The sequence below is a fragment of the Sphaeroforma arctica genome, assembly GCF_001186125.1.
Source record: "Sphaeroforma arctica JP610 unplaced genomic scaffold supercont1.118, whole genome shotgun sequence".
Classification (NCBI taxonomy): Eukaryota; class Ichthyosporea; order Ichthyophonida; genus Sphaeroforma; species Sphaeroforma arctica.
This window is the reverse complement of record NW_014040440.1, coordinates 49,438-61,059: the sequence shown is the minus strand read 5'-3', so window position 1 is coordinate 61,059 and position 11,622 is coordinate 49,438. Positions and strand designations below refer to the sequence as shown.

Genomic DNA, 11,622 nt, shown 5'->3' with positions numbered 1-11,622 from the left:
ATATATACATATATAAATATATATATTCTGTTACCATCCATTAATCCATGCATCACATTCTCTACAAATGATGTGCACGATGCCCGTTGAAATCAAGTCGGTAACGTGTTATGGCAATTCCCTACTGTATGGATTGGTAATTAGTACCTCATACTATGAATTGGCGTTTCGGCCGAAATTCCCATCAATTGATTATCCGAATGGAGCATTCGTCACTCAGAGCGTGTTCGGCGAACGACTTCCCTAACGCATATTCGTACTGACTCAGCTGTCCATTAATATTCGGCACTACATCTGGTTGATGAGGCTTATTTAGTTAATATGTTTGGCTACCGAGGCAATTGCGGTATTTGCGAAGAACTCAGTTGCGAGCGCGATCGATCGCCACTACTGTTACTGTTGGTCCCGGCCACAAATGGAGTAGGGTTCACTGTCCACAAAGGAGCAGAATAGTTGAGTCGTAAAGCACAAGCACCTGCCATAGGTTGGGGTAGATGTCGCAGCTCTATTTTTAGAGCGCACACACTAGTACATGGTACAGATAGCGTCTGAGACAAGTTCAATAAACGACGCTATCAGCTAAGCGATTGGAGCCAATGCGAACAGTATATACAATCTTATTCACACATAGACATACGCATAGTCAGTGTGTTTCGTATAATTCGCTGCATTCTTGACGTAACAAACAAACAGGCTTCTTACCGGAGTTTGGTCTGTAATCAGGGTGTAGCATCAGAGTCGAGAATGTATGCGCCTTCTCCAAAGTGTTGATCCAAGCGTCCACCAGATTTTCCGTCTCGGACATCGGACGAAATACCATCTAACTCAAATACAGTTCGAAAGCGAAAGGCCTCGTTAACACACATGACGCAGACAGTATCATCGGCGTTGTGGTAGGTAGTGCATCTATTGACTTCCACCCAAATAGCGGGTACGGCGATGGCTACGGACAGTTGGTAGGTTTCTTGGGTAAGCGAAATGTATATGTATGTATGTGTGTGTGTGTTGATACAGTCACTATTGAAGCAGTACAGATATTCGATTGATAGCAGCTAAACTCCAGCGCTGCCCTATAACCATCAACTAACCTCCACTCAACTCAAAGACACCCTGTCACAGCCTACCACTGCATGCCTGTGTATTTGACCGATCTATTAGGGCTACTATATAAAAATGAGAAAATATCAGATAGCAGCGTACTAGCCAACGGTCTCCAGCATACACACCCGTACACCTCAGCCCGACTGACCTCAAGCCAGATTAACATGCATGTTACTGCTGACACATTGCAGCTGCATCTTAAGGTTTAAAGTTGCCGCTACACAACTTTACGTTCATGTGGTACTAACCCTAGCAAGAGGGGGCTTACTTCCTCAGATAATCGGATTTAAGGCTCCAGAGGAATGAGCTAGAGATGAGTGTATAGATGAAGAGAGCTTTCGTGTGCTCAATGTGTATGTACTCGACAGGCCTTAGCGCTACGTCTGTACAGTACAGATTGAGTTCTCCACCTTATCCCCCATCTGTTCCTCACACACGGGTGAGCCATGCCCACCTCTATATGCATGCTGGTATTTGTATGCGCTCGTTTTTAAGTGTGAAAAATATTCATTATGTTTCTTTCCATCTCAGTGTACGCCACTCTATCACCAACAGTTGCATAGTTCAGTGCGTGTCCTATGTATATATTTTAGGCAAGGCACACATCCTTCCGTCTGCCGTGAACGTTGTGGAATGCTGTTCTGTGTTCTGTAGATCATCTCGCCCCCAAAAGTGATTGCACGCTTATATATATGCATATGCGATGCATATATAATCGATAAATATTGTACTAGAGCGCAGGTATACATATAAAATTTATTACAAGCAAGCAAGTATCTACAGATAGATATTTTACAAACACGCAGATACACAAGTATAGACATTTCATAAGCAAGCACCTACACAAAATACATATTTCATATTCCTTTTTCGCTAGCTTCAGCCTGCCTCAATATTCTCGTACATTGCCTCGTGGCTTGTATTTAATTCAATGACAATGGCCGACAATACTACTACCTGCGCTGTCTCTGTTATATCGGACACATCGATACAAACTTGTAAGCAAGCAAACATGCATCGCTACAGAAATATAAGCAAGCAGGGGCACACATATACATATTAAACAAACAATCAGATGCACAATGATTAACATGCGAGGGGAGAGAAGGGGTGGTGGTTTGGGATTCAACCTACCTTGATATTCTCGTGCGTTGCCTTGAGACTTGTATTCAATTGAGCGACAATGGCTGACATAGCTTCCACCTGTGCTGTCTCGGTCTGGATCGGATTCCTCGTCTGTGCCGATTGTTTACTTGCTTCACTTTCAGTGTCCGAAAATCCCTCATGTGTGTCCATTACTTCGTCTCCTGTATCCATTCTCTCACTCTGTGTACCTACTTCTCCATTATCGATGTGTGGATGTGTATGGGCACGCCCATTAGTATTGCTTACGTGTTCATCTTGTATATCCATGTGATCCATATTCTCACTCCCCCTTCCTGCGAGTGCATCATTGTAAGATTGACCAGCCATTTCTTTCTTCGGTCTTTTTATAGTGTCAAGAGAGACGTATGTATATACATTATACTGTTCTGCGAGGGAGTTCGCACAGATAGCCTTTGTACTACATATATAATATGTAATAATACATAGCCTTCTGAAAATAGAACACAAAATATAAATATATGTATATATATGTAGTAATTTTGGCGCCAAGTTTATGCCGGCTAGTTCTGTGACCGTCCATAGCCTTTCCTAAATTCATGATAAGTGTCTCACTGAGACTGTATGATTTTATATAATGTTCTGTTCTGATACAACATAAGAATGTAATTCATCTTACAAGTGTTGTTATTGTACATACACATGCGTTTATAAATATATATTCATTCTCTGCTGTTTGCCAGAGGGCACAAACCTGTACGACATAGCATGCGACCATGCGTTGACTAGTGTTCGCAGACGATATGATGCATCACCCATAACATTCTCTTAAGCTAGAGCTATCCCTCGTTTATTGACTTATGAATCGCTATTGCTGTGCTTTGAATTCCACAAACGCTGGACTGGTACCATAGACGCCAACACGAGTAACGGTGTTTGAACGAACTTAAGTGGGCGCGTAGGAGTTCGAATCATGGTGTGGGTTGATGTGCACCCGTGTAAGCAAACAAGAGAACACACTTAGACACGATAGATGGACAATGTCTTCTATACTATCACATGCTCGGTAGTTGGCGCGAGTATCTTGATCTAGTACATTAGGAAACCATACTACAGAGTGCAAATCAAAGACCTTCGTTGTTGTCGAACCCACGAATATCTGTCAGAATTGACGCATAGATGCCTTCCTGACACCCTATGAAAGGTTCAGTGATCTATAAGAATTGATCAAAGTATAACCTCAACAGAGGCACATAGCATAAACAACATATCAATCGACATTAATTAGATGTGTATATTGAACTATAACTAGACCCTACCTCGACAGCATGGCGCCTAAGAAGGTGATCAATCTGTGGCTGGTGCAGCTGCTGGAGGAGTGGCTAGAAGCAGCACGCCAAGCGCAGAACCAGAACAAGGAGCACTCGCTCAGGAAGGCTATCAGAGGGGTGAGAGGCCATGACAGGCTTGTCACCAACGGCAAAGAGGCCCAGGTAGGTGTGCATTTGTCTTTGTGACAATGTAGTGTCTCAGATGAGTGAGTGGGTGTGTGATGATGAATATACCTCAACACGATAGAGGTTGGGTAGTAGAGCGTTTCGTAGATTGCTGGTGTGCTACACCAATATAGTACTATGAGCACGCCAACCTGCGGAAGGCCATCAGAGGGATGAGAGCTCACGACAGGCTTTTCACCAACTACAAAGAGGCCCAGGTAGGTGCGCATCTGCCATTGTGGTTGTTTGGCTCGTCTTGGTGCGAGTATGTGATTATGAGATGGTTAGAACTCTCACCGTGGTAAAAGTTGGATACTGGTGCGTTTTTCAGATTGGTTGTGTGCTACAACATCATGGTGCTACAAGAACGCTAACTTTCGGAAGGCCGTCAGAGGGGTAAAAGCCCAAGACAGGCTTGCCACTAACGGCAAAGAGGCGTGGGTGAGTGTGTATTTGAACCTGTGATTATGTCTTGTCTCAGTGTGAGTAAGATAGTGATTGATTGATTTTAGTACGTTTTTCGGATCGTTTGTGTGTTGCAGGATTTGACCGCAATAAACACGCCCGCCTGCACTGCGAACCGGTGCTTCTCGGCTATAGCCATTGCGCAGAGCATTTTTGCGCGGATCGAACATCTCTTTGTTGGAGATTTAACTCCCCATTCTGTGATGAATTTGCGGAAAAATCAAGTTTGAGCTTTCTTTAATACAAATTACAAGTTGCGGATGGTGACTATTATAGTTGACCTGTTTAAAACCCTTTGTGGTACGTGGGATTGGTCGCAAGGTCATAAGCTCGCTCGCGAACACACCATGGCTGTGATTGAACAAGGGGAGGGGACAAGTAATTAGATACGACGCGAACATCTTTATTCAGTCGTATACACCTATCGACGCTCTAGCTGTCACATACAGTACGTCATTTACCCCTCGATACGAGACACAATCAATCACAATCAATCGATCTGGTCTGGGAGCTGTTAGGTGTACATTGCCAGTATATTTAAGCTATCGAACTCGGGTGCCTTGGCAAATGCATACGTACTAGGCGTACTGCTTATCACTCGACACTCAGCACTCAACATACACTCACATACTCTCGCATCTTGACTCTTTAGTATTGGGTAGCTGATAACAGCACGCCTTAACACCTATCACCTATCACTCGACACACACACAGCCCGTTAAGCATTTTACTTTCCGAGTATTGTCCTCAACATTCAACATGCACTCGAATCTTGACTTCATGTGACACACACTCAGACCGTCATTTCACTTTCCGAGTATTGTCTTGCTTAGAAGTACGCTCTTACACTCAACATTTAACATGCACTCGAATCTTGACTTCATGTGACACACACACAGCCCGTCATTTCACTTTCCGAGTATTGTCCTGCTTAGAAGTACGCTCTTACACTCAACATTCAACAGGCACTCGAATCTTGACTTCATGTGACACACACACAGCCCGTCATTTCACTTTCCGAGTATTGTCCTGCTTAGAAGTACGCTCTTACACTCAACATTTAACATGCACTCGAATCTTGACTTCATGTGACACACACACGGCCCGTCATTTCACTTTCCGAGTATTGTCCTGCTTAGAAGTACGCTCTTACACTCAACATTCAACATGCGCTCGAATCTTGACTTCACGGGTATTCTGTACCTAATAGAAGTATGTCTTACCACTCAATATTACAAAAACGCAACCAGTTCTTCACGACTGTACGAGTACTGCGTACTAGGTATAACTGCGTGTGACTGCTCCGTACTCATCATGAACACAGCTTGTTCCCGGTATCGGGCCTACACTGGGTGACCGGATAAACACGTGCATACGCCTCGGCACGACGCAACTAGGTGTACTGAAGAAAGATGAGGACCACGCGGCCGAGGATGGCTCACCTGTGGCGATTAAGGCGCTCAGGTCAGTATGTGGCTGCTTGCCATTATTTCGGGGACCACTCTGCGAGGGCTGGTGGTTAGATTGAGACATATTATTGCAACAGATTTCAGAACTCTCGTGAACTTATTGCATGGGGCGTAAGCTATATACGATTTTGATCCTATTTGTCGTGTTGTTGCATGGCATACATTGGCAAAACATCAAGCATTCCAAGCCGAATCAGCCCTGAATAGTTGCTAATACCTTTTCCACAGGCCGAGCGGTAATCCACTGACTTACTTTAGCGCTATAATGTGAAGTACCTGGGGAATCAAGCTACGTAGCTCAATAGCAGTCGACTTGAGGTGGCTCAGTGGTTTTCAAGTAAATCGTAAGTGAATTTTATACCAAATGGCTTCATCTGTCCTAAATGAGTTCTGTTTCTCGCTGCACAGGGCAAAATCATCCAAGATGTACATCCCCACATATCGATCCGGGCCATATGCGATTATTAAGGTAAGAATCGCTATTGTACCTGCTAAGTGTGCGTTTAAGCAATTTCGGTGTTTGCGTGGTGTGCCATATAGTTGAAATGGGTGTATCTCTAAGCAAATTAGGATTTTGTGTATTCGACACAAGTTCGGATTACTTGTCTACAAACAAATTCAGATTCTGTGTAATATGACACGAATGTGAATATGTAAGGATGCGTGCTGGTCTGGGCGGTTTCGAGTCAATCTGATTGCAGATTTGTTACAATGTATTGACCTTGTAGTTTATCCAAGCTTCAATACACCCCGTAACGCTGAACCATACCACCCTATGACTGTGCACAGACACTCTACGAAGAGGGAGCCGGTGACGGGATGCTCTCTAAAGATGATATCATCGAAAGGTATTGTCGCTCACACGTGGTCTTTAAGGACTGTTTTGTGTGGTTTTGAGAATGTATCGCTCGGCTGTAGAGTGTTCGTCTCGGAAAGCTTACTTCAATCCCTGTTCGAGTCCATCCAAGTTTGAAGGGCGCGTCGTGTTAGTCCCAACTTCACTTTCTCGCACGATGTTGATCACGAACCTACCCTGAACTCGATCACTTAACTCCGTTCATATTACATTTGCATCGCTTCTCTCAGTGGACAGAAGTACTGTGACTCGTCGTTCACAATTGCGTCGGCTGGCAAGCTGCATACTGCCTGGAGCTCCTGCAAAACCCTCCAGACCAAAGGCCTTGTCATCAAACAAGGTATTTTGCTTCTTCTATGATGAACTTTCCACACTACTACTTGTACGAGGGGCCATAGTGTCAAGTGGCAGTTTCACAAATTGTCGGCATGAGAATAAGCTGCCATATACCAACCTTAACTTAATGTTTGGCACTGGTATCATAGTTTAGAGGTGTACTAGTATACTGCACTGCTATATTTTTCCATTAAGACCTATCTATTTAACAAGCTTATGCAACACTTGTTCAGATACCAATTCGCCTCAGATTTAATCTCATTTGTAAACAGGCGGAGTGCCTGCAAAATTTTCCCTATCGGAAGCGGGCCTCGAGATGGCAGAGTTCTTGTTGTATTCGGAGACTTCTAGCTTTCAGCCCAGATTCACGGCGGTGGAGATTATCAAGAAAATGCAGGAGGATGCCAGATCCAAAGCAAAAGCTAAAAGGGCACCGGCACCTAGGAAAGCCTCGGCTGCCAAAGCACCCGCAAGTGCTGTCGGTGAGTTTGAGCATATATATGTGTAGGTTCAAGTAGTATGGACGTAAATGGGTCCTAAACGTGCCGATTCATGTGCTTTCAGCGGAGTTTCGTCTGCGAGGTTTCAGGCATATACTGCTGCATGGAAGTGCTTTGGCGGGGTTGGGCTCGATTTGATTTTTACACAAATTCTGCGGTTTGGTGTATTGGCGCAAGTGCTTTAACGACTATTGTTGTTGGCGGGTTTGAAGCTGGCGGGGTTCTAGCTCACATGTGTGGTTGTCGAGTTTTATTGCTATATGTACCGACGCACGTGACGTCTATGGTTTCGGTTTCGTGCACGTTCACGTGTCGACGCAGTCGATGCTAGTCACTGCAATCGTCTGCTGTTAGATGCAGTTCTAAATGAGATTTTTCAGTCGAATTGATAGTCGTCATGCTCATTTCGCTATGTCCGCATCAGGTGACAAGCAGAAGAAAACCAGTGTCAAGCGAAAAGCAACAAGTGAACCCGAAGGAACTACACTACTATCTAAAAGAGACCGGAAGAAGGCAAAAGCATCAAACAGTGACATTATCTACACAGAAGCCGCGACTTCTACACGAACAGCAGACAGTGACTCCACTTATTACGTGACCAGTGTGAATGTGTGCAAAGGAAGCTACGAGCCAAGTATGCGCAAGGTTGTATTTAACACGAATCTGCAAAGTACTACATCGACATCGTCGTCAACAACGGAAAGGACGTCTTCGGCCAGCAGCGAATATACCAGCGAGACCACAGAAACTACCAGCAAGTGTACTAACAATGGCGTGGATGCGAGTTCGTACACAAGCCAATACAGAACCAGCCAGTTTGCTAACTACAGTGTGGATGCGAGCTCGTACTCAGGTGAATATACGAGTTCCTTTTCATTCCAAGAAACGAAGTCATCGTCGAAGACCTCCATTCCCTCCAACGCAAATAGAGCCACGAGTAAGGATCGACTACCTGAAAATGTGCCTAGCTCGCGTAGAAGAGGAGGCGCTGATTTGTGCCAGTCCGAGAGTTGGGATGGGTGTGGGGCTGCGAAGAATACGGGCAGCAGGGAACGATCTACTAGTGAATCACAAAGGGAGTCCGCAGATAATATAGGCGAACGTACTAGACAAAGTCATGTGAAAGTTGGCGTGTTACATGAGAACCAGGCCACTGGCCCCCCTTCCGGCTTTGATACGAGCGCAGCAAAGCCTATTGACTTCGACTACTGCGACGAGCTCGGCGCACCTGTATCAAGTGCTGAACAGGCGTATCGAGGCAAGTCTCACCAGAGTGTTGGGACAAAGTTAGGATTATGGTGTTGCGTGTTTTTCATGTGTTTTTGAACAGGCGTGTAGGCGGGTAGAGGCAAGTCGCGCCAGTATGTTGGGCTAGAGTTACGATTTATGATGTTATGTGTTTTTCATGTATTTTGAGTAGTCAGTTGGTTGTGTGCACCAGTATCAAGTGTTGATCAGACCTGTCGAGGGAAGTCTCTCAAGCTTCCTGGTTCAAAGTTATGAATCAATGTATACCTCATGTAACTTTGTTTTTCTAGTTGGCCATGCCTAACTACTTGTGGAATCGAAATATTATGATCCCGAGTATAGTGTGCGCACTTGTATCAAACCTTCATCAGACGCGTAGAAGGGAGGTTCAGATGAGTAAATGGGAAAAACGAGATGATACGACTCATGTAGTTTTGATTGTATGCTGGTCATATCTAGCTCATCCTGCAATCGAAACGTGTCGGTTTTGAGTACTGTAATGAGCTCGGCGTACCTGTATTAAGTGTTGAAATGGCGTTTAGTGGCAGGGCTCACAATTGTAGGGAGGCCAGCTTGAGTTGATACTGTTGTAACGTGTATGCATATTTGCTGGCTACATCGTCTTCTGTCCAATTTTGCTACGAGCGATTAGCAAGCTTTCAATTTACCTCCTAGATAAAAGTCCTGAATATGTGGACAAGTCACAACCAACAAAAGTAGCCAACTTTATTCTGGATTTGACCACAGGGAAGCACAAAATGGGCTACCTGATCAATGTACATAGTAAGAGCGCCCTGGCAGAAATCCGGGCTATATCCAAATTAATATCCGACAAGATGTCATTGCGTTTGACGAAAGAGCGTCCTGGTTCGTGCTTCGCGTATTTGCTTGATCCCACAGTGGCCGTGCCGCTTCCTTGCAGGTGAGACTGCAAGGATTTAAATCGCCAAACCTTCTCTTTGTGTCGATGTTTGCATAAGTAGCGTATCGTTTACTCTTAGTAAACGTTACAGCTTCACCCTCGTATTATCACTACGCAGGTCACGTACACCTCGACAATCGGTTGCATTTGTACTGCTACGTCCAATGTGCAAGTGTTTTATTGGGTGGGAACGCTTGATCGCGTGTGCTAAAGCTCACATGGGGATCTCTCTCCGCGAGTTGGTGTCAGCACTAGTTTCGAGTCTGATACTCTGTGACTTGCAATTTGTACGGCAATGCTCGGATACTAGTCTATGCCAGCCAGTTGTATTCCAAGCCTTTATACACTCACCCCTTCTTTTTGACTTTGGCTAGTCGAAGTGTACCAGACAGGACTCCGATGAAAAGGTCAGCTTCCACACCACTTCCCAAACCTGAAGCAATATGTCTGGATTTGACCGATGATGATAATACGGCGCCAGAACACAGCAAACCCTCCTATAATTCATTCAAAGGTAGCATCGATTGAATCGATCTTGCGGATGGGCTGTGAGCTATCCATGGCCTACATATTGACTCCTTTTGATATTATTATTCTGACTCTCCTTCGGTTAAAACGCGTTTTATTTCGATATTTACTTAGGATTAGCAAATCCCTTTCTCAAGCTCTGTTTTTTTTGCGTTACAGAATGTCCAAGACCTTCAATAGATCGCACAGCAACACATATACTACCGGAAGCCCCAAGGCAGGAGTGTGTAGTCATCGACTCAGACGATGACGATATCATGCTCAACATACCCCTGCGTGAGAGACTAGCTACATCCAAAAAGAACCTCGAAAATCCTATGCAAAGCTCGTCAGTTTTATCTCCAGATACGGATTTTATCACTGTAGAGAGGGATGCTTTTAGTGTAGCCACATCGACAAGTGCAGCCAATCTGTTCACGGCATCGACGAAGTCAGATAGTATAAATGCATACGACTGCAGTACGGACAAGGGGAATGACTCATCAAGGCGCACACGCGCATACACGGATATCGGTACAACCAGCGAGGAAGGTTCCAGTGACACACACGCATATACGGAGAGTAGTACCATCAGAGGGAAAAGCTCAGTGAGTTCGCGATCAAGAAGTCCGGTATCAAAACAAAGCCTCCATAAAGAGGACTTTGGTGAAGGTCAAACAAGTGCCAACAACGGCGCAATCTTCTCGGTGTTTGTCCACGCAGCCAACAAGACGTACCCAAAGCCGTTAAAGCCCATTCGTAGCAAGAGCTCCGATACCCAAAAAAATGCAGACTCAGCCGCCACACAAATCACGTCAACCAGGTAGGTGCATTGCTGGGGTTTTATGTTGGTTTCTATTTTCATTGTATGGTGTATCGTGCGCACCCATAATCACAGCAACGGCGTTTGTGAATGAAGAAAGTGGATTCAAGCACGTATAGCACTGGTTTTCATTGATTGTTCCCACATTGTACTTATATTAAATTATTCCGAATTCGTTGGCAGCCCGGCCGAAATCGAGCCCTTGAAGGTGACGCTCGACAGTGGCAGCTATGATATCTGGATGGTAATCGATAATCGTGAGATATTCGGGAAGAAGGTGGGTCATTCCCACTGCATTCTTTCGGTTGTTTGCTAATTTCGGCATGAACGCCGTTTGCTATATCTGTGCCAATTACTGCTCTAGAGATTAGGTGTACATTGGGACGACAATAAGGGCTGTGCTTCTAATTGCTAGCGCTATATTGTCTACTGCAACTCAGGCGAAGGCCTTCGTGCAAGTTAGATCTTTCTGTCTATCTCAGTTGAGATAGATATGCTAGAAAAATGTACGTCCTGTTTATCTCTGATGAGTAACTCCATGTGTCGGCTGCGTACAGGATCGAGGCTATCTTCAGGAAAAGTTGGCAAAAAATGGCGTCAAATGTATTGTTCGTGCAATGCAGCTGGGCGATTTCACCTGGGTGGCGAAAGAAAAGCGGACAATCGGTGAGGAATTATTGTATTCCTTGTATGGCGAATCTGTCTATTGTCAGTTCATAGTGTCAACCTGGCATTTGTACTTTTGCTTAAGGCACCAACTGTCTCAAAACTGCTTGTAAGTGAGGCGGCATATAT

At 44.8% G+C, this 11,622-nt stretch overlaps 3 protein-coding genes across 4 annotated transcripts in view; 2 read left to right on the top strand and 1 right to left on the bottom strand.

The window, feature by feature from the left end:
* Window positions 1-30: 30 nt before the first annotated feature.
* SARC_02591 lies at window positions 31-2,690 on the bottom strand. 2 transcript variants are annotated; one of them, XM_014303641.1, is made up of 3 exons: window positions 2,236-2,690; window positions 703-820; window positions 31-475 (listed from the first exon to the last, which is right to left on the bottom strand). In XM_014303641.1, the coding sequence occupies exons 1-3, from the start codon at window positions 2,572-2,574 to the stop codon at window positions 330-332; spliced, it is 603 nt and encodes a 200-aa protein (XP_014159116.1). In that variant the 5' UTR covers window positions 2,575-2,690; the 3' UTR covers window positions 31-329. The 2 variants fall into 2 exon arrangements, with proteins under 2 accessions (XP_014159116.1, XP_014159115.1); XM_014303640.1 differs by having other exon boundaries at window positions 31-430.
* Window positions 2,691-3,533: 843 nt separating this feature from the next.
* On the top strand, window positions 3,534-9,990 carry SARC_02590 (hypothetical protein; the record flags this gene model as incomplete). The annotated part of the gene is made up of 6 exons (XM_014303639.1): window positions 3,534-3,698; window positions 5,491-5,630; window positions 6,722-6,831; window positions 7,100-7,309; window positions 7,752-8,585; window positions 9,872-9,990. The coding sequence occupies 6 exons, from the start codon at window positions 3,534-3,536 to the stop codon at window positions 9,898-9,900; spliced, it is 1,488 nt and encodes a 495-aa protein (XP_014159114.1). The 3' UTR covers window positions 9,901-9,990.
* A 265-nt stretch (window positions 9,991-10,255) lies between these two features.
* The window catches only part of SARC_02589 (hypothetical protein), a gene marked incomplete at its 3' end in the record, with an annotated part of 2,260 nt that continues 893 nt past the window's right edge, over window positions 10,256-11,622 (top strand). Inside the window, exons 1-3 of the mRNA XM_014303638.1 lie at window positions 10,256-10,827; window positions 11,011-11,104; window positions 11,385-11,493. Coding sequence (XP_014159113.1) covers window positions 10,283-10,827; window positions 11,011-11,104; window positions 11,385-11,493 — 748 coding nt within the window. The 5' untranslated portion in view covers window positions 10,256-10,282. The remainder of the gene's footprint in view (window positions 10,828-11,010; window positions 11,105-11,384; window positions 11,494-11,622) is intronic.

Bases quoted from the DNA above. Each gene is read 5' to 3' on its own strand.
- SARC_02591 (XM_014303641.1), bottom strand. From the start codon at position 2,574: ATGGCTGGTCAATCTTACAATGATGCACTCGCAGGAAGGGGGAGTGAG. The intron at 821-2,235 runs GTAGGTTGAATC...TATTTGAGTTAG, and splicing joins CAACGCACGAGAATATCAAG to ATGGTATTTCGTCCGATGTC. The intron at 476-702 runs GTAAGAAGCCTG...AACCTATGGCAG, and splicing joins TGATTACAGACCAAACTCCG to GTGCTTGTGCTTTACGACTC.